The sequence below is a fragment of the Amia ocellicauda genome, chromosome 22, assembly GCF_036373705.1.
Source record: "Amia ocellicauda isolate fAmiCal2 chromosome 22, fAmiCal2.hap1, whole genome shotgun sequence".
Lineage (NCBI taxonomy): Eukaryota > Metazoa > Chordata > Actinopteri > Amiiformes > Amiidae > Amia > Amia ocellicauda.
In genome coordinates this window covers 13,096,650-13,117,727 of record NC_089871.1, presented here as the reverse complement: position 1 = coordinate 13,117,727, position 21,078 = coordinate 13,096,650, and the positions used below count along the sequence as shown (strand labels likewise).

At 44.4% G+C, this 21,078-nt stretch overlaps 2 protein-coding genes across 4 annotated transcripts; both read left to right on the top strand.

The window, feature by feature from the left end:
• Positions 1–1,481: 1,481 nt before the first annotated feature.
• Positions 1,482–8,361, top strand: LOC136717681 (ras-related protein Rab-11B). Its single transcript, XM_066695122.1, has 5 exons — positions 1,482–1,627; positions 4,938–5,133; positions 5,492–5,685; positions 5,808–5,888; positions 5,989–8,361. The coding sequence occupies exons 1-5, from the start codon at positions 1,588–1,590 to the stop codon at positions 6,132–6,134; spliced, it is 657 nt and encodes a 218-aa protein (XP_066551219.1). The 5' UTR covers positions 1,482–1,587; the 3' UTR covers positions 6,135–8,361.
• Positions 8,362–9,911: 1,550 nt separating this feature from the next.
• marchf2 (membrane-associated ring finger (C3HC4) 2) lies at positions 9,912–19,084 on the top strand. Of its 3 annotated transcripts, none has more exons than XM_066695130.1 (5): positions 9,912–10,112; positions 11,772–12,036; positions 12,507–12,711; positions 13,308–13,517; positions 14,477–19,084. In XM_066695130.1, exons 2-5 carry the CDS (start codon positions 11,861–11,863, stop codon positions 14,633–14,635), a joined length of 750 nt encoding a protein of 249 aa, XP_066551227.1. In that variant the 5' UTR covers positions 9,912–10,112; positions 11,772–11,860; the 3' UTR covers positions 14,636–19,084. The 3 variants fall into 3 exon arrangements, with proteins under 3 accessions (XP_066551227.1, XP_066551228.1, XP_066551226.1); XM_066695131.1 differs by having other exon boundaries at positions 11,768–12,036; positions 12,507–12,702; XM_066695129.1 differs by having other exon boundaries at positions 11,768–12,036.
• Positions 19,085–21,078: the final 1,994 nt, after the last annotated feature.

The window sequence follows — 21,078 nt, the reverse complement described above, 5'->3', positions numbered from 1 at the left end:
CACTGCAAATCATTACACAGAGTGATCACCTTTATCCTATGGCAGGGGTTTTCAAACCGGTCCTGGAGTACCCCCTGCCCTGCTGGTTGTTGTTCCAACTGAGGTCTTAATTGCTTAATTGAATCCTTAATTGAACTAACAAAGCAATATACCATTCAATTAAGTAATTAAGACCTAGGTTGGAACAAAAACCAGCAGGGCAGGGGGTACTCCAGGACCAGTTTGAAAACCCCTGTCCTATGGTGACACATTTCTATCCTGATGGTAGTGGTCTCTTCCAGGATGACAATGCACATCCACAGGGCGCGAGGGCTCACTGAATGATGTGATAAGTTTGAAAATGATGCGACTCATATGCTATGGCCTTCGCAGTCACCAGATCTCAGCCCAGTTGAACACCTATGGGAGATTGTGGACCGACGTGTTAGACAGCGCTCTCCACCACCATCATCAAAACCCCAAATGAGGGAATATCTTTTGGAAGAATGGAGTTCATCCCTCCAGTACAATCCAGAGACTCGTAGTATCTGTGCCAAGAGCATTGAAGCTGTTCTGGCGGCTCGTGGTGCCCAATGCCTAACTGAGACACTTTGTTGGTTATTCCTTTAATTTGTCCCCCGTCTGTATCAATTATTGATTAGACCCTATAAATAAACTCACCTATTTATGTTTAGAGGCACACCTTGTGATTGTTTTTACCATAAGTCTTTCTTCTACATTTGTTAACATTTAAAAGCAGTTAATTGTAGTAAAATCATAATCATTAGTATTGAAAAGAAGGCGTAAGTGAAATCAGTTTTTAAACTACATTACTAAACAATAATGCAAATGGAAAGAGTTTGTTGTGTACTGGCAGTATTCAAATGGAAATTGACTGAATGCAGTAAACCATATTAAACAACTTTCATATCCACTGTTTTCCCTAATGTATTGATATTGTCTGAATTGTCATTCATTTCTTATATAAAAAAAAAAACATTGAATTAAAGGCTTTCTTAAATCCCTTTGAGCAGAAATACGCCTGCATGGAAACATTTGCTTTATTTTATAATTTTGGTAGATCAAATATTTCCCTGCCAGTTTGACACCATGTTAATAATGCTGCATTTGCTCCACTTTAAGAAGGCATTTGCAATAAAGTGACATACACATGCAAATGCACTTTTATTAGCAGAAAGACAAACTTCCACCGAGTGTAAGTCTGGATTGGTGTAATTCAGCCATTGTTGTCGTAAACTCATATTTCGCATTCAAAGGACAATAACGCAATTACAACCCAATCCCTTGAGCACCGTTCAATCTAAGTATATAATTTTCTAATATTTCCTTCTGTTCATCGGCCCGCCTCCTCGCTTTATTTGAATGATTGCCATTGGTCACGCAAGTCACGAACTGGCCTCCCATTGGTCGGCGCGTCCCTCTCCGGCGCCACGCTCGTTTCTAATTGGCCGGCGCCGCTGTCGCTCAGGTCACGTGCCGGCGCCCTGTCAGAAGCCGTTCGGTTTCCTGCCGGTTGGGGCGAGTGAAGCTTCGATCCGTCAGCTCGGTCGGGAAGAGAAACAACATTCACAACAAAAACAGGAAAAGATGGGAACCCGAGACGACGAGTATGATTATTTATTTAAAGGTAAGTCCTAATATTGAGCAGGGCTGTACATCGCCGTCATCTGTAGGAAGCGGGGAGAATCCAAGGAGGAAGCGAAGTCCGGCGATCATTAGTGCAGCAGCCTTCCCATCCGCGGCCCTAAAGCCTCGGCGTCTCCCGCAACCCTGGGCCTGGGAGTCGGGCCTGGGGATGGGTCTGCTGCGTCCCACCCTCGGCCTGCCCGCTGTCGTTTTAAACGCATTGAGGTTACATTCAGAGCTGTGCCTCGGATCTCCCTGACCCAACGGGGTTTATTACCGAGACTAATTTAACTTGAATGTTTTTTTTTTATGATGGGTTGATTGATTTTATTCAGGAAAAAGGCCACATACACCCACTGCACGCTCCGAGTGGTTGCTTTAATTAGTTTTTTAAACGGAGCAGTGTTCAGTTCAGCAGGGAAGTCATGATTGAGACGTTATCTCGCCGTGTGCGGGTAACCGGCTGCTCTGATGATCGGGCTGTGGACCCGGCCGGCGATCAGACGCACCCTTTTCACGAACAAAACCCCCGGCTCCCTCATCGGGGCTTGTGAGTCAGGGCTGTGCAAGCACGCCGGGGTGCAGCGGGTTAACAGTCGCTCCTATAACCAGCACCCGACTCGACGTGCTGTTTGTTTGCTTGTTTGCTTTAAAATATACTCCTATGTCTCGTCCAAATATACAATACAGTGTGATCTGCACAGGAGCCACGGCGTTGGCTATTCCCAGTGGGATCGGATGTCCGGGATCGGGTTTATTTTGTGAAAGTATAGATAAGAAGATAATGATGCCAACGAACGAACGAGTTTGCAGCAGTTTTCACACCTTGACAGTGACTGCTTTCATGTATGAGTGATGATCGACGATTAATGAGATTATTTCCACTAGAAGTCTCCAGTGAGGGTTGCATTCGTTTTATTTGAATCGGCAGGATTTCGCTTTTTAAATCCATTTTGTAGAGAAGTAGGCATTAACAGGGCACAGTCGGTGGGTAATGGGGTTTTAAATCGCCCGCTGCCCTGCTGCTGTGAGCGTGTCATCCTGGGCGCAGGTGTGCTGCAGTACCTGGCTCCGTCAAATCACTGCACATCTGGCTTCTGCACTTTTTTAAATGTATGTAGGTAATGCAAAGGGAGCTAATGTGTGCTGCATACTTTGCGTTCACGAAGCTCATTCTCGTCCAGAATGAATGCACTTTACCCTTCGGTAGGTTCAGAAGTACAGCTCTATGGATTCAAAACGAACGAAGAAAGCACCTTAGTTTTGCAAATGAACGCTGAAGTAAACTTTTTTTTTTTTGCTCAACGCATCAGCAGTTTCTTTTTCTTTCTCTGCCAAAAAGCTCTACTTTTCCTTTATCTAAAAAGCGAGGACTGTCCTGTTTCCTGTCCGGAGGTAACAAACCCTGAAAGGCAGTGGTTCTCAGCCCTGGTCCTGGGGGACCCCTTAACTGCTGGTGTTTGTTCCAACCCATCTCTCAATTACTTAATTGAACACTTAATTTAACTAATAAGTTCCTAAATCAGAGCCTTTCATAACTTTAAACATATGGGGTTTTAAGTTAAGTATAACATTGTATAAGGAACTAATCTTATTAAGGAATACATTTGCTTACTTTTTTAATTGTGTAGCTGATTAATTATTACTTCAATGAAGTGTCCAATTAAGTCATTGAGAGCTCTGTTGATACAAAAACCAGCCGGGTAGGGGGCCCCCCAGGACTAGGATTGAGAACCACTGCTCTAAAGTAATAGGCATTATGCCAGGATAAGGACCATTTGGTTTCAACCCTGAATTTATAAGGCTTCTTTTACCGTGTAGTGTTCTTACAGTGCTGTTTCCATTGCTTTTTAACCAAACGGTTTCTGTTGAGGTTTTTAGGAGAGGTTTTTTTAACGGATGCCTTTTTAATTCCTTCAGCTCAGTTAAGAAAATGCTGAATGGAACTCAAAGGTCAAGTTTCTGCAGCCTGCGTTGTCTTGTGTAACACTTTCACAGTAATCAGCTGCAGGGGTTGGCATTCCTGCTATTTTACAATATAACGCAGAGACATCTTTATAAAAAGCTGCACTTCACATCCAGAACTTGCTTAAAGACCACAATAAGTTAAATTCTGAATCTGCAAGATGCATCATTTATGAGCCTTTTAAGATAAGGCTGTCGCTTTGTTACTGCTAAACCGATCATGGATGAGGAAATACATTTCATGATAAGACAGTAACTTTTAATGGTTTGAAACTATTAAAGGCAACCAATCAGACCATATTAAAAAGGTAGTTGAAGGTAATTTATGCCAAAAGCAGACGGCATACCAGTTGGAATAAATCTCCTGTTATTAACCTAAATACATACTACAGAAATATTTTGTTGACTCTCCGTAGCGTGCACACATCCAATCTTCTTAGCAGCTGTTAATCCTTTGAATGAGAACAAATTGGGTTTGCAATGTGGGTGATAGCCGTGTATCAGGTCTGATGCGCACAAAACCTTAGAGAGGATGAGAGAGAGGTATGAGACAGCATGAGAATAATAGCTTCAGGCCGTCGTCTGGCCAGCTGTGTTGCCTGGGCGGTTGAAACGTATCATTGTGCCCTAGATTTTCTGAGCGTAACTGTGCTAATCCGTGTGTTTTCTGGCTCAGATTAGGAACGTCCTTTGGAAAAGCGAGATCATCAGAACAAACCGGGGTTGTTTTCAGCAGGGGGGATCCTGTCACTGGGCTGCTGATTATGTTTTCGTGACTGGCGACTGAAAGCAGAATGAAAAGAGACCTGGAGGAGATGTTGAGCTTTTCCTTATTTGAATAGATAGTGTGATGTTCAGGCCTGCTGCAGTCACAGTTCAACCATATCATATTATGTCACTATCCCTTTTTCTGTTTTCTTTAAATTATATTATACCTCTACGATTTTTCCTTGAATTGCTTTTTTGAAATTGCAAGAGAGCTCCAGTAATAATAGGAATGTCGGACGGACACATTTAGCTAAACTTGGAGTGATGCATCATGATTGTTCTGCTAATGATATATATTTAAAGCTACAGTACCATTTCAGGATCATACTTCAATTATTTTTGTGTTCATGATGAGGGGGGAATTAGACTGTATTCTGCGTTAGTGGTAATTAGGCTCCCTATTGGAGGTTTTCAGGGATGCATGCAGGTAGTCATTCGAAATAGTGCAAAATGTAATCTTAGGGCACAGTAAACTTTAACCCCCTCCACCCACTGCTCCCTGCACTGCTGTTGGCCCTACAGTGGCCCTGTGTGCTGGTGTCCGTGTCTGACTGTGTGTGTTTGTGTGTCGGCCGCAGTGGTGCTGATCGGGGACTCCGGCGTGGGCAAGAGCAACCTGCTGTCCCGCTTCACCCGCAACGAGTTCAACCTGGAGAGCAAGAGCACCATCGGCGTGGAGTTCGCCACGCGCAGCATCCAGGTGGACGGCAAGACGATAAAGGCGCAGATCTGGGACACGGCCGGGCAGGAGCGCTACCGAGCCATCACCTCCGCGTGAGTCCCAGAGCCGGGGTCTCGCCACATGCACACCTTTCTGTTCCACACTGGAGGAGCACAGTCACTGTTATAGTGAGAATAAAGTGAAGGGTTTGAAACCACATTAGAATCCAGGATACTTTTGTGTACGTCAACAGGAAGACGTTTGCGTCTGTTGTGTCAATATGTGTCGGGCAATCTGGGCATTTACCCCCTGCAGGGCAATTAAGAGCCCCGAGGCATTGGCATAAGACTTAGAAGGCATTCAAATAATAATAATAATGGATTATAATGATATCTGAGCGCTGTCTGCTTTACCCCAGAGCCGGGCGTGTGTGTGGCCCGGCTCTGACCTCTGCCCTGCCCTGTCTGTCAGGTACTACCGGGGCGCGGTGGGGGCCCTGCTGGTGTACGACATCGCCAAGCACCTGACCTACGAGAACGTGGAGCGCTGGCTGAAGGAGCTGCGGGACCACGCCGACAACAACATCGTCATCATGCTGGTGGGCAACAAGAGCGACCTGCGCCACCTGAGGGCCGTGCCCACCGACGAGGCGCGCGCGTTCGCAGGTACGGGGGTCCGCCTGCACACGGGCAGACCTGCGATGGGGGGCCGTGGGGCAGACTGGGAGAAGTGGCGTCCGCATCCTAGCAGTGGCTGAGCAGTTCCTTTCCTTCTTTGTTCTCTGCAGAGAAGAATAACTTGTCGTTCATCGAGACCTCAGCGCTGGACTCCACCAACGTAGAAGAGGCTTTCAAGAACATCCTCACAGGTAAAGAGCCGCTCCGCCCCGTGTGTGAGACTGTTCCCCCGAGGCAGAAGCAGGGTTTTTACTGCAGTTTCCAATCGGCTGACCGCTCTTCTCCCCGCAGAGATCTACCGGATCGTCTCACAGAAGCAGATCGCCGACCGGTCAGCGCACGACGAGTCTCCAGGCAACAACGTGGTGGACATCAGCGTGCCGCCCACCACCGACGGGCAGAGAGCCAACAAACTGCAGTGCTGCCAGAACCTGTGACCTCCGACCTCTGCGGCACCCCCCCCCCCCGCCCCTCTCCCTCACCCCTCATCTCTGCTTTGCCCCCGAGTGTTGTGCAGCTGCTGTCCCGTATTCCCTGTGATTTCTGTGGAATTTCTCCCTCGTCTCTGAAAGCTGTAACTTTAACGCTAACATTCCTTCCCGTCATCACTTTTTTTTTTTTTTTTTTCGCCCTCTTTTCATTTATTCTATTACAATTTCTTGTCGAGCCTCTGAATTTCCCCTCATTTACTGTGACGAGATTTCTTCAGCGCTGGGAAATTCAGCACTGATCATGTGACCCACTCCTGTCGAAGGGATGGCGAGGGATCAGTCTGGGGGGCAGCCGTCTGCCTCAGCCGGCTCCCGGAGTGCCCTGTCCGGAGCGGGGCGTGAAATGAGCACGTTCGGTAGGCAGCCTTTCCGCCCAGTGACTCGTTCAGGACGGTCTCGGAAGCAGCCGGCAAACGGATCGCCTTCCTTGCAGGTTTGGCGGAGGTACCGAAACGAATACGAGAGTCGAGTTTATCAATCTGTAATCTGGGGGAAACGAGCTGTTGGAGCAGTACTTTCCTAAGATGGGACCGTTCCAAATTCACTTGTGCTGCTGGTACCAGTAGTCCGAAATATCCTCTGCTCACATTCACTGTCCTAAAGCCAGTGCACCAGAGGGACGTTTTTAATGGGGGTGGGTTGGGGGTTGGGGGGGGGGGGGGGTGTTGTCTGCCTTTTGTGGCTGCTTGTGTTCTGCCCATCTCTTAAATAAATAAAATAATAAAACCAATCTCTAAATAAAGTGAATTCTATACCTGAACGCACTGCATCTGATATTTTAAGATTAGAAAAGTATTTCCAAATGTAAAGCCTACAGTGGATATTTGAGAGCGTTCAATAACTGGGTTGATACTGACCACCCCAAGAGGACGATGGGTGGGTGGGGGCAGTGAAATACCTAGTTGGGGGTGATAAGAGCTTAAGTACTTTAATTATGTTAGCACCCATCTTGACACTACGACACTATACGCTGTCCCTGGGGAGGGGGGGTGGTAATGTCTTCCAAACCCCTAAACGTAAAACTGGTACAGAGGATCAGCAGTGAGTTCGCCCAGATGTTTTAATGCTGTACTTTGTTCTTTCTGAAACTTTTGAATAATTATAGTGCATCATTTCATGCCCTGCTACCACTTGCATTAAGAAGTTAGGGTTCACAGCGCACGATTGTATCTCCTTTATAGATAGCTTTAGATCGGTGGACTATGGGCTGGAGAGCTGACCCAGCGAAGTTGTGCATGTCGATGCTCTTTTCTTCCTTGTAAAGTATAATCTTAGGCACATTAGAGATTTAATATAGAAGCAATATCTACCATTTAATGTATATAACCTCACTCTGCAGATGACTTCCAGCCTTTTAAACCGAAACACACGCATTCTCTAAACTGGTCATCGAGGATCTAAATTTGGGCTTGATTGACGCGCCGCGGCTTTTGCAGAACCTTAACGGAAACCAAGGTCTTTCGGATACCGCCTTGGGAAAAGTCATGCGTGCATTTTTGTTCTGTTCTAATCGTTTTTTTTTTTTTAAATGAACTTCAGAATCGGAAGAGGTGGATGTATAATTCTGGGAATGTTGTGCGTTTGACGGAGGAGTTTTAAGTGCAACACAAAATGTCTTAAGAAACCGTATGGGTCATTCAAGTAATTAAAAGTGAAACCTTTTGAGACGTATGACATTACACCCTATCCTGAGAACGTCTAGACTAGAAACTAATTCTGATTCCAGCCTTGTGAGGAATTCAGTACAGAGCACTCTATCAAATGCAATCTTGAATGTTTATTTTTTATTTTATTTTTGTTCTGCTTTTTTGCATCTACCTGTTTCCTATAAGAAGTATACCTGGCATCCAGAGAACTCCGTCTTCACAATTAGCTGCCTTTTACTTTCCCTTGACCTCCTACTACTACGGAAAAAACTAAATTGTGATACTAGCTGATTTATAAGCCTGAGTTTAAAGATTTAGATTTGAAATGTGCATCTATAACACTGGAAAGTGAGCGATTTTATCTTTTATTTCCTTTTTTTTAAAGCGTGCTTTCTCTCTCATTCACTCCCTTTATCAGTGATTGTTTCTGTATTTCTGTTAAGTGCAATCCACTATGTAAATATATATGCGTCACTTAATTTGTGCATGGTTAATATGTATGGTGGATAAATACGTTGCCAAACCTACGTACAATGAGTGTCTGTGTGTTCATTTATTTTTAATCACTTGTCGTTTTTTGACCTATGAATTCAGCTCTCTCCATTCAATAGAAAGAAGAAAGTCTTTTAATTTAACATCTTAGGGGGCAATCCTTCGGTGTCTGTTCCGAGAAACTTCCAAGTTCCCATTTCACATGAAGGGAGAAATACACTAAATTGTCTTCCAAAATGCCTTCATTCCTTGAATTTGTGCATTGTGTGTTAATGCTGGCCTAGCAGTACTTAACTCATAAAATTCAAGGCACAGTATGAATGGAAGCCATAATTGAGAAACTACAGTACACTACATATATATATATATATATATTTTTTTTTTTTTTCTTTTCTAAGGTTACTATGAAATATCACTACTTCAGACCATAAAACAAAATACAAAGTGGAAGACCGGCTATGGTTGGAAATTAAATTGATTTAAAGTATGCGATCATAAGCATTGAGGGTTTCACACCATTTTGCGGCAGTGACTCACAGCATCTTTAAATGGAGCTGTTTGTGCTGTGACTTATGTATGCTAATCGTCATCCGTAGATCATTCGAAGAGGAAGAGTCTGGAAGTGTGAATCGGTGTAAAAGCCTTGATGAATATAGGTCATGGTTAAATGAGAGATATCTGGCACTTACCCATGTAACCATGCAGCCAAATCACCTGACTAGTCACAGAGTCAAAGTTGCCCTTCTGGGACAGGAAACAGTTGTACAATAACTCAGTAATCTACTTCTGTTGGTGCTGGTCTGATATGTAATTGTGTTAAGAGGGGCAGTCCATTAGGAGGCACTGTTCTACCTAGACATGCATCTGTCCTCTACATGTCCACACTAGGGAATATGTGTTAAAATAGACTTCAAGTGATGTCAAGTAAGGGGGAGACTTGGATTGAGTTTTAAAGTACATTTTAAGGGTGTGAAAAGCTAAATACAAAATGAAAATCTAAGTATATAAGTTATATTGAGGTACATCATTATTGACCATCATAAACTAATCAGGTGTAGACAAAGTAGATCTCCATTATCTAAATTCACATTTTACGGAATACACTGTATAACAGATGCCCGAGCAAAGTAGGTTCAGATTCAATTGACCGGGGCTGAAGATACAGCATTGATTAGCACAACCAATCAAAAGCCTCTCTCTCATTGTGAATACATGCCAACAGTACGGGCAATGGAATGAGCAACATAAATACAATTATAACTGACTAATAACATTAATGTCATTAAAGAAGCACTGTGACATTTCAGCTTAAATAACCTAATACAGATACCATGTAAAGACAACTGCAGTTCAAAGGGTTTGCGTTTTGTCCTGCGGGGCGGGACAACGGGTTCATCTACTAATATTCTATTGGTGCAGGGCGCCCGTCAATCCCGCATTTCCTGAGCCACGATTGGATAATCCGCCCTAGTGCGGTCGGTCAGGCTGCGCCGTGTACACGCAACCCCATCAATTCTCCAACACGGTTACGCAGTATCCGCGGCCTGTCCCCTCTGAGAGGAAACCCGCCTGCGCATAACGCGTAGGTCGCTCCACGGATGGAGACGGTGGGAGAAGGTTGTTGTCGTCTGAGGCAGCGGAAAGGAGAATTAAATCATAAAGGCGGCGGACGAGACGGGGACAGTTCGTTTTCCATTTCCAGATACACGGAATTAATTTCAGACCCTTCCCCGGCGTTGAGACAGATGTAAATGTCACCAGCGAAAGATGAACCAAGAGGGACGCAGTGAGTAGCCCAGTTTATTTTTTAAAGCGCAAATGCTTACAGTAGACATTGCTATTGGGGAGCGCAGTTCTGCCTGGTTTTGTTCATGTGTCGCCGGCATTACACCCGCACTAGCCGGCCCCTCACAATCCCAGTCCTGTCGTGTGTGTGTGTGTGGTGGCAGAGGGGACGGGGTGTCGGGGGGTGACGGTCCTCCCTGGCTGTACCAGGCTCGGACAGTTTTGTGGCGTCGGTGGGTTCGTGCCCTTTGCCCTTTGACCTTTGCCCTCTGCCCAGACTGGCTTTGAACCGATGCCCCTCCGCGCTTGGCCGTGTTGGGCGACGATGCCTCTGGTGCCAAGCAAGGCCTGTTCAGTTATGCTATAGCAGGTATCGGTCTCCCGGTGCTTATTTTAATAGAGCCTCTGTTTTACCGGGCACTTGAACGTCACATCCACTATATATACACTCAATTCAGTTGTTTATATGTATTAATTGATTGGATTATTTGCTGATCAGTTTAATTTACATATGTATTTGCTGCATCTGCACCATTGCATATAACTGCGCTTTTACAGGAGGCTACTGCGATACTGTAATGAGAGAGTACACTAAATGCATGCATGTATGTATTGGTCTATCAATAATGCCTTTTTGTCTGGAGCATTAGCTTCTAGTCTAAAACAGTGGGTTGGGGTTGTAGATTGTGTCTTTCAATATATAATTATTGTTGTGTGTGCAAAACGCAATGATAATGCGTGCATTTCTTAACCAGTATTTGTAATTTGACTGTCTCGACTGTCCCCTTTTCTTGTGGGACACTTTGAGTGGATTGGATTGATTGAAAGTTGTATTTTATGAGGTGATTGCTGAGCCCCGTAGTTTCAATGTTATAATGTTTCACGTCTGTTGTGTGCCTTTATTCTAACTTGGTTGTTAATGCCTGCTTTAATAGAGGGCTGGGGGGGGGGAAGTGGCATACCTAATCAAATGTGAGAAGTTTGCACCTTTATAGAAAAAACATCAAAATCGACAACATTGTTACAGAAATCAGCAGATATCTTTGCACAGTGCCAAAACGCACACAAAAACAGGATTTTCATGTTCCATTTCAGTAAGCAAAACCATTCCTGCCTTTTCCTGCTTTGCAGACAGAGTGCTAGCTTTGGCTGCGTGTCAAAGGAAAGATTGTCCTTAACCCTGTCCTTCCTCTGGAGTGTGCATTGAAAAGGCAGTGTGGTCTTCATAATAGAGATGGGCATGCCAGAACTGGGCAGTCTTCCTGTAACCCAATTCATTCCCGTTCTGCAGAAATCAGCATAAACAAACCATTTAGTTGTTTTTTTCAATTATTAGTCCATTGCTTTTATTGTATTTCTGGGACATTTTGTGTCTGGCATCTATTATGTATATTTGTGGCCTTGGCACCCATTGTCAGCTGATGTACAGACTTATGTGAAAAAGGAAGCAATGGGCGTTATCCTTTAGTCTCCCTTGCACAAGTTTTGGCCAGAATAACAGGAATGACATCCTGTAGAACACACTGTTTTGTGGGATTTACGCAGTGACGGGCTAAACAGGAGGAAAAGGAAGTGGGAAGTTATAGGCTGATTCATTCCTTCGTGTGGTTTAATATGAAGATGGTAGACTTGACAATCGTCCATGCTAACCCCCAGGCAGTGTGTCCAGTCCTAGGACCTGCCTGATCTGAGGAGCCAGAGTTTAGTGGGAGCTGAGTCCGCCCTGCCCCACCCCGCCCCGGGATTGCCATGACCACAGGAGAGTGCTGCCACCTGCCAGGCTCGCTCTGCGACTGCGCCGGCAACACCGCCCTGTCCAAGACTGTGGAGGAGTCGGACATCCGGCGCGCTCAGTACATCACCCAGGTCACCACCAAGGACGGCCGGCTGCTCTCCACCGTCATCAAGGCCCTGGGGGCACAGAGGTCAGGACGCTCGACAGAGCCCGATCATTCCTTCCATTTCTTTCTTTGATATCCTGCATTGCACTGTACTGACAGCTGTGTGGTTAATAGGCTGTGTATGGATGAAGCCCTTTATTGGCTTTGTTTAAGTTTCTGGCAGAAATGTAAACAGAGGGAGGCAGAAGGGTTCATGGGAATTGTTAGCACAGTAGAACTCTTAAAAATGCAATTTCAATTGGATTAGATCATTAGACTAGATTTATTGATCGTTTAGGCCTAGCTTGGTCATCAGAGCTACTTTCAATTTATTTAATCGTAGTTCTTTGCAGGCCTAGTTCCTTGGTGGCTCAGTTCGTTGCTGTGCTTTGCAGTGACACTTTTATACTGATATTGTGTGTATGTGGAGGGGGGAGGGACTGCCAATCCTGTTGGACACAGGTGCGTGGCACAGCCAGCGTGTGCGTGCGTGACGGTCCTCCCTGTTTCCACAGCGATGGGCCCATCTGCCGGATCTGCCACGAGGGGGGCAGCGGCGAGGGTCTGCTCTCCCCCTGCGACTGCACTGGCACACTGGGCACGGTGCACAAGAGCTGCCTGGAGAAGTGGCTGTCTTCCTCCAACACCAGCTACTGCGAGCTCTGCCACACCGAGTTCACCGTCGAGCGACGCCCGCGGCCCCTGACAGAGGTAACAAAGGTCAATGCCCTCGCCTGCTCTCACCTGCAACACTCCCTCGCTCTCTTACTGTTTCTGCCTTTCACTTTCTGTCTGTCTTTCCATCTCCTGCGCTGTCTTTCCTTTGTTATCCTTCCATTCTCTTTGTTTTTCTTTCTATCATGCTTTCTTCCTGTGTGTGCTCTCTCTGTCTCTGTGCTTAGACAGGGCACTGGAAAATTGATCATTTCTGAGCCCACATATGATGTCAAGATTACGACAACCGCAACAGATCAAATGAAGACCAATAGGTGGCACTATGCCAGACCATGCACAGCTGTTCACAAAACAGAAGATGGTAAAGGGTTCATGCAGGGCTCCAGGGCTGATTAAATGATTACACGGTTATCTGTTCAAGACCTGGAAAAATTAGTTTAATTCAGGAGATCCTGTTTGGTGCTTAGGGTTGTCTGTGCTGGCGTAAGGGTCTAAGAGAAGCATTCTGTCATTCAGCCAAGCCAGCTAGCTTCTCTGTACTGGAATGATACCAGAACCCCAGTGTGTGTGTGTTTGGGTGGGCGGTGGGGGGTCTGGTGTCTGACTTGCATGTCTCTCCCCCCCATCCTTTCCATGCGCAGTGGCTGCGAGATCCAGGCCCCCGCAATGAGAAGCGCACGCTGTTCTGCGACATGGTCTGCTTCCTGTTCATCACCCCTCTGGCCGCCATCTCGGGCTGGCTGTGTCTGCGGGGGGCCCAGGACCACCTGCACTTCAACAGCCGGCTGGAGGCGGTGGGCCTCATCGCGCTCACCATTGCCCTCTTCACCATCTACGTCCTCTGGACACTGGTAACCACTTTGTTTATTTACTGCTTCAAAATAACAATTTTTAAAAATAATTAACTTCCTGTATAGATTAAACTAACCTTGTGCGGGATATTTTAAGCTTTTTAGCTAATTGTGATGCTTTTCCGTGTCATTGGTGCAGTGTGTGCCAGAAACTGCAGTGCCTGAAACCTTGCATGATTCAAACTGCTGTGCAATAAGAGTCTTATTAGTTTGATGGGAAATAAGGCTGCCCGTCCTGGCTTTTGAAAAAATCAGAGACTCCTCTTCTCTTGATATACAGGAAGTATTCCATGTCAGTTACACACCTGACCGATTACAGATTCAAATTATTATGGAAACAGACTTTGAGTTAGAGAGCCCAGGATTTGCTATTAATGAGGAGGAGGTTGGCGGAAACGGTTTCTCCTGACAGATTGTAATTGTAAACTTGGGGAATAAAAGACTGAATTTGCATGTTGTAGGTCAAAGCAAATTTTAAGGCATTGCAGTTTTACAGAAGAGGACCACCGGGAGTTTTATACATCTCCCTGATACAAGGAGGGATGTGTGTTTCCTTTGCAAGATAAATGGCTAAAAACTATCAGCGGTTGGGATGAGAGCTGTGAAGGGCAATTGGAAAATGTTCTGCGTTTAAAAATAGATCTGGCCAACCTTTGACGTACAGTTTGGCAGGTTGTGTACAGAGATAAACAAAGTTTTGCAAATAAATTGTCTTTTGTCAACATCAGGCCTGCCTGTTGTAATTTGGCAACCGCAGCTTTTGTTTTAGTTTTTTTTTTAGATTAATTATTTTGTGGGAATTGCATTATTATTTTCTACAAACGTGGTTTGTTGTAGTTCTTATTTCCAAAGGGTGTAAAGCTATTTCGTCCCCTCACTGCATCCGGGTGTCGGCTTCATCTATTCGCACCGTGACAGGAGTGTAATCTGATCTTCTCCCCGGCTTCTCTGTCCTCAAGGTCTCATTCCGCTACCACTGTCAGCTGTACTCGGAGTGGAGACGGACCAATCAGAAAGTCCGCCTGCTGATTCCTGATGCCAAGGGCGTGCACTCTACCCAGCATTCCTTGCTCTCCACGAAGCTGATGAAGAAGACGGCGGATGAGACCATTGTATGAGCGCCGAGGAGGGGTGGGCTTTTTTGTTTTTGTGGGTGGGGGCGAGGTTTAAGAGGGGTGCTTCATCGTCCAACTTAAACATTGCAGTTGAAACATTCATTATGGACTTGTTTTTTTTTTTTTTTTATAATGTGTTCAGGCAGTAACAATTCCTCCCTGTCTTGTTCGGAAGTCTCTACACATTTGTGACTCAGCCATTGCCCAGTGGTTGTGTGAAACCAGTCGATGCACAAAAACACTAAGCTGTATCTCCGAGGCTGTGCAGGCATCTGGAGCCGTCCAGTCGACATGTGGTCCCTCTGACCGCTTGCAGACATGGGTGCTTTGGTCCCACGGAGATGGGGGCTGCATTGCTGGTGGTAGACTGGTGGATGTAGCAGTAGACAGCTTCGGTAGTCGCATATGCAGAAGATCACAGTTTCTAAGGCAAGACGGCCCCATTTCCAGGATTTATGCAGTGTGTTTTTCTCGCCTTTTTTCTTCTCCCTGAACCAACCACGAGGCATAGCTGAGTCTCCATTTAAAAACCACTACAAGGATAGCGGTATTTTGTAGTTCGTACCTGCCTTCAACACATCTACTCCCAGACTCTTCTTACCAACATTGCTGATGCGGAGCGGCTGAAGATCAGCTTTGATTCCTGCCTGGTGGAACGAACAGTTCTGGAGGGAAGAGGAGCCGGGTGATGCTTTTTTACAGATGTTTTCCTCTCTGAACTGTGGAGAGGGTGGATCGAGAGTGGCCACGGACTTTCCCAGGGCATGACGGTGGTTTTGTTTTGTTCTCCCCCGTGGACTACAGGAGTGGCAAACCTCACTCGAGAGACCCTGAGGAGTGTGCAATAAAACACTTGGGACACCTTTCCCTGTCCTTCTTACAGTGTGCAGTGGGACACACCGACACAGAGTTTTGCATGCATGCACAAAAAGCTTTTTTTTGTTTTACCTTCTGCTCTTATTTAAGTTTCTCGTGTCTGTTTTTTGTTTGTTTCGTCTGTAGGAATTGGAGGGTGGGGTGGGGGGGTTCTTTATAAGAATCGGTGAAAACGAATCGAAAGCCTAGCATCGGCAGCCTTGCAACTCTGAAAACCTGAAGCCCTCATTCAACACAAGGAGGGCGACTTTTTTTTTCTCTGTTTTCTTGCTCGGATGAAAAGAAGGTGCTAACTGTTCTGTCACGATCCTGGTATGTTTTTGAAAATGGCCCAAATGCAAGTGCATAATATCGAGATTAGTTTTTTAGTTTTTTTTTTAATGTACTTCCTAGTGGAGTTCTTGACAGATTTATACCTGAATATAGTGACTGAATTAAAATGTGCATCTTGTGTGTGTTGTCTGTAGGTTTCCACCGCTCTCTGTATGTAATCATTGGAGGGGCCTAATCAAATTATAATTCAAATTATATATAATCAGTTAACAACCCCAGAGGCCAGTGTGGCCCACATAAGTTTGTGCAATCACATTATTTATTTATTGTTAAAGTACTATAATTTCACTTCGATGTTGAGTCCCTGCCTTCCTCAACCCAAGCCCAAGCAATTACAGGACAGGATGGAAGCAAAGTGACTTTTGAAGTCTTAACTCGCAAGTGCACCTGCTAACATTTTCCATGTGAGTAGTAAATACAATTTTATTTATTTATGTATTTCTTTTCACAACCAATGGTGCATTTAGCACTTTGAGGCAAGCCACCTGAAACTATTCACGAATGACTATAGATGCAGTGAATACAGTATTTTTCTCTACAATTTCTTCCTGCTGGAAAGAGATCGAGGTGTCAGCATTCTTTATTATAATTATAGAAGAAATTTTAATCAGATTTTATAGTAGTTGTTGTTGTTATGGATCTTGGAAAGTGTGACGCAGTGTTTAGTATATTCCTCAAGTCTCATTTTTGCATTACTTGTGTGTTCATAGATCTATATCTTACTCAATCGGAGGTTTTCTCCCTCTTGCTTTAGCTATGCAAAACGACACGTATGCTGAGTTACAAAGGCAAGAATCACAGTATCGTATTACATTTTAAGAAAAATAAAGCAATATAACATAAATATATATACAGAACTACATTGTGAACCCTCTATTATAACTTGTATCGCTTTTGGAGGTCAAGGCTGGCTGGCTTCAGAAGGCTGTTCCCACTGTGGCACAGCAATAGCGTGTGACATTTGCTATTTTCTTGCAGAAGATCTGAGATAGTTCTAAACGTGGTTGTTTGGTGAAGGCATTGTAAACATTGTAGTACTCGACATCTGCGTATGTATGTGCTTGGCTGCAGTCTGTGCTTGTATAGAAAGCTCAGGCTTCATGATTTTTAAATTGGCACGCTGAAGTGTGAGTGCTTCTTTAGGTCCCATAAATAAATGAGTGCATTGATCTATAACTGCACTGAAGAAGGAAAAAAGTTACATTGCGTCAAAGGCATTTCAGACCTCTTTTTCAAATGACAAACAGTACAGATTTAATCTGTGAGGTTAACAATGAATACAGATTGAGAATAAACCTTAATTAACATTGAAAGGAGAATATATTTTCTGTTTGTACTTCCGTTTAATTTGACAGTCTAAGAGACACCGGGTTGTTCTGTGCGGACACCTGAAGTATTCTGCGTTTTAATACCCTTTGGTGAAAACCTATTGAAACTTATTATAACTACCCTTAGTTCAGGCACATGGGGAAATGGCAATAGGAGGATTTGAAATCGTCCTCCCTAATTTTTATTCCAGTGTTTGAGTTGCACTGCAATTTAGTCAGAAAAACATTTGTAATGAAATATGTAGTTGGTCTTACCATAGTTTAGGAAATGTCATCCTGTGGACAATATTAATGTCTAGCTGCAGTCCACTGTGCGTGCCAAAAATTGCAAACCAGAGAGAGCACTTGTACTTCGGGAGTTATTTTTAGGAGATCTAGTGAGAGTCTTTTTGGATGCTGCAAAGTGAGGCATAGACCAAATCAAAGCGTTTGACTTCCCAGAAAATCGCAGATCACAAACTTGTACCTGATTGCATTTTGATCTAGTAGAAGTAATAGAAACTGTCTTCTTACAATTAACCGTGACAGGTTTGTGGACAGGTTTTGAGTTTTGATGTGGACTAGCCCGGCGTGTGAACAGGTTTTCAATGTGGGTTGGGGCAGATGTGCAGATCCAGAAAGAACTGCAATTTAAACTTGATTTATTGGTTTACAGTAAAAACACACCCTGCTTACTGTGAAATACGTTTGCAGCAAAGGGGAAAAAAAAGTAGCTCCGTAGATCTTTTTTTTGTTTGTTTTGTTTTTACTCCCATCCAGCTTGAAAATCGCACTAGTAAGGGATTGTGAAGTTGGCACTGGCTAGGGGCTGGGGGCTGGGCACATGTGTATTTGGGAAGAAACCCTAATTTGTGTTTTAAAATGAGGAGGGAAAAGTACCAGACATGATCGCTCCTGTGTTGAGAGGTCACGATTTCAGTAGCTGTAGGGTCATATCAGTCTTGTGCTAAGAAACCTCTTTTCCTTTGGTTGTGTTTTTTTGTTTTCAAGATCACATTCAGCAAAATGTAGATATGTTTTTCTTTGTTTAACTTTGACATTGAGAAGTAGGTTTCCTCCAGCGCACTCCTGGCTCTGTGTGAGGAGGGTCTCTGTTGTGACCAGGGTTTTGATCTGGTTAACCAAAATGAAGGTCCAGGCCCAGGCAGCACTCTGCCTTTGGACCTGCCATCAAGTTAGTTGTATGGTGTGCTTCCATCTGAGACTTGGGTTGCCTTCCATAATCGCAATTTAGCCCAGCTTGCGGCCATGTTTACAATATAGTCTCTCTCCTGCAAGTTTTTTTTTTTTTTTTTAACAACAAAAATGCAATTAACACCTATAACCTCAACAACAGAAACTAAAATAACAGTGTGGAGAGAAAGAAAACTAGAATAACTTGCACCAATATGTCAGTGAAATCTGGCCGGAGTTTAGAAGCACCACCCATTGAGGTCGAAGGTCATGAAGACGCACCGGGCCTGTGAGCTTTAGCTGTCAGCGCTGTCCCCGTGGCCGACTGAGCCCTTTAGTTTTAAAAACAGACTTGGGGTGTGTAGGCAGTGGGCTCCACTATTGTAACAGGCTATTAAATAGCTGGAACAGGAAACTTTTTTCCAAAGAAGCATGCATACTTTATTTCATTTATTCTTATGGCACTTTCACAACTATTTAATGGACAACCTGTTGAGATGCTTGTTAAAGATCATAATCCAGATCTCAGAAGGGATTTATTTTCTAGCAAATTATTATGATTGTTTTTATGTTTGTTGTTGTTCATGTTTAGTTTTTAGTTTTTTTTTCCTCCCCAATGGAATTTTTTCATGGAAGGCTTAGTGTTGGTGTAAATGTTAAACTTTCTCAAACACTTCCGTAACAATCTGAATGATGCAATTATTTGCTGTAATGGAACAAACTACATCATTTGTAATGGATATATTTTTGTTTTCCGTTTTGTTTTGTTTCGTTTGCGACTTGTGGTTTGAATATATCACGCTGAGTTCAGTTTTTAATTGTACCGTGAGCACATGGGAGAATTTCAGACATTTTAATCACCTTGGATGTTTAAAGGAAATGCTATGGTGTTTATATTGTGCAGTGGAAAAGAAAGAAAGTTGTGTCTGTACTGTCTTAACACTTCTAGGGGCATTAGGAAGTCAAAAGACCACAATAGCAAGATTACAACATAAGTAGCTAAGAATTCATTCTATGTAGCAAATTCCCACTTCCATTCCCGATCATGTGCTTAGGACAGGAGTGTGCAACCCTGGCCCTGGAGAGACAGAGAATTCATACAGGATCTCAAAGTACTTGTATGGTGGCCCTTAAGGACCATCATTGTACACCACTAAGGACTTCAGTCATCAAGATGGCAAGTTCCGCTACTAAACACTTTTGTAATTATTATTATGATTCATTTGACAAACACAGTGCAGTCGTTTAAGTGTATATGGAGTGTGTCGGAGCGAGGGTTGAATTCTGTTTAGTTCTCCAGGGAAAACAACCAACTCCTACCGCGAGAACTGGCATATGTAGCGGACCCTTTCTCCGACAGCTGTTTGGATCTATTACAAACGCGCACAATACCAGTGTGTCAGCGGTGCGGGGCTGTTTGTCACACTCCTAGACGAGAGCTGCCGGCTGGGAGAGGGACGAGTGCGATAGAATCTGCAAATCACATGCGGCCCGTGAGCAATAACTCTGACCGCTGCGGGCACACCCACCCTCCGATGCCCAGGATACAGAGATCATGAGTTACAATCGATCGTGGTTCTATTTCTCTGTGTTCGTACCATGCTTGTGCTCACGTCAGGTGGTTCAGGTGTGTTATTGATTACCGGTGATTGCAGAGTATTCCAACAGGCTTTGTTGATGGCCAATCATTGCAGATTCCTGAGTTTTATTTCCCCGTTTTTTTAAATTTCCCTCTCTCTAACTTTAAATTCTTGTTACGAATATGTGCCAAGATGACCCCTGAACTGCACGCAACGATTCTTCTATTATTTGTATTAAGTGTTTTTTCTCTTACGAGGGGGCTTTGAGTGACACTAACTGGCGTGTGCTTTACACCTGAACACTAAAGAACAGCTGGTGGCATTTGTAGGAGAATTTGAACACACTAAACTGATCCACACTGGCGCAAGAGGGAAAGATTTCTTCATGTCAGTGTGTCTCAGGTATTATTCATTGAATGCTGAACCGTTTGACATGATCGGCATACCCTGCCACGCACTACTCAAACCTCCTCTTAGTAAAGGGCGTGCGGATAATGGGAATCGTTTCATGCAGCGCTAATAGAGCCGGAGAAAAGACAGTATGGTCATGACGTTTGTTACATTGTGTGTGTGAAGGGGGTGGGATGGGGATTGGGGAGGGGGGGCTTTGATAAGAATGGTATAAAATAAATGACTAAATGTTCCCTTAACCCGGATTTTTAATGGTTTTGTTTTCAACTTTCACTGTCACGCAAGGTTCCATTTTCAAACAACATTGACCCCCTCCCAGTAATAAGTTTCTACTTACATGTGTCCAAGCACACTTCTCTGTGGGAGGAGGACCAAGCAGAGTCCAATCTCAGCACTGAACTGTACTGCTGGCGATGCGCTGACACGAGGGGCGGGTTCAACTGTCGTACGAGGGGGTACTGCAAAGTCCAAGAGTCCCAGGCAACAGGCAGTCCCTCGTGAAAAATCTCTGTAGGCGTTGTCTTGCGTGTTTGGCAAGGACGAGCTGAAGTTGGCACACACAGGCATACACCTCATAATTGATACTAGACCTACTGGAACGAGGAACGAGGAACACATATTTTAAGCCCCCCGAGGCTAAATAAGTAGCAAAAGTAAAGGAGGAAAAAACAAAACCGGGGAAGCGAGGCAGTGCTGCTACAAAAAAATGACATCCTAGCCCTTCAAATGACTCTCTGGTGACTGC

What these genes read in the sequence shown, in the direction of transcription:
- LOC136717681 (XM_066695122.1), top strand. Translation starts at nt 1,588, where the DNA reads ATGGGAACCCGAGACGACGAGTATGATTATTTATTTAAAG. An exon ending in GTATGATTATTTATTTAAAG is followed by an intron (nt 1,628 to 4,937) that starts GTAAGTCCTAAT and finishes TGTCGGCCGCAG; the next exon opens with TGGTGCTGATCGGGGACTCC. An exon ending in CGAGGCGCGCGCGTTCGCAG is followed by an intron (nt 5,686 to 5,807) that starts GTACGGGGGTCC and finishes TGTTCTCTGCAG; the next exon opens with AGAAGAATAACTTGTCGTTC.
- marchf2 (XM_066695130.1), top strand. Translation starts at nt 11,861, where the DNA reads ATGACCACAGGAGAGTGCTGCCACCTGCCAGGCTCGCTCTGCGACTGC. An exon ending in AAGGCCCTGGGGGCACAGAG is followed by an intron (nt 12,037 to 12,506) that starts GTCAGGACGCTC and finishes CTGTTTCCACAG; the next exon opens with CGATGGGCCCATCTGCCGGA. An exon ending in TCTACGTCCTCTGGACACTG is followed by an intron (nt 13,518 to 14,476) that starts GTAACCACTTTG and finishes TCTGTCCTCAAG; the next exon opens with GTCTCATTCCGCTACCACTG.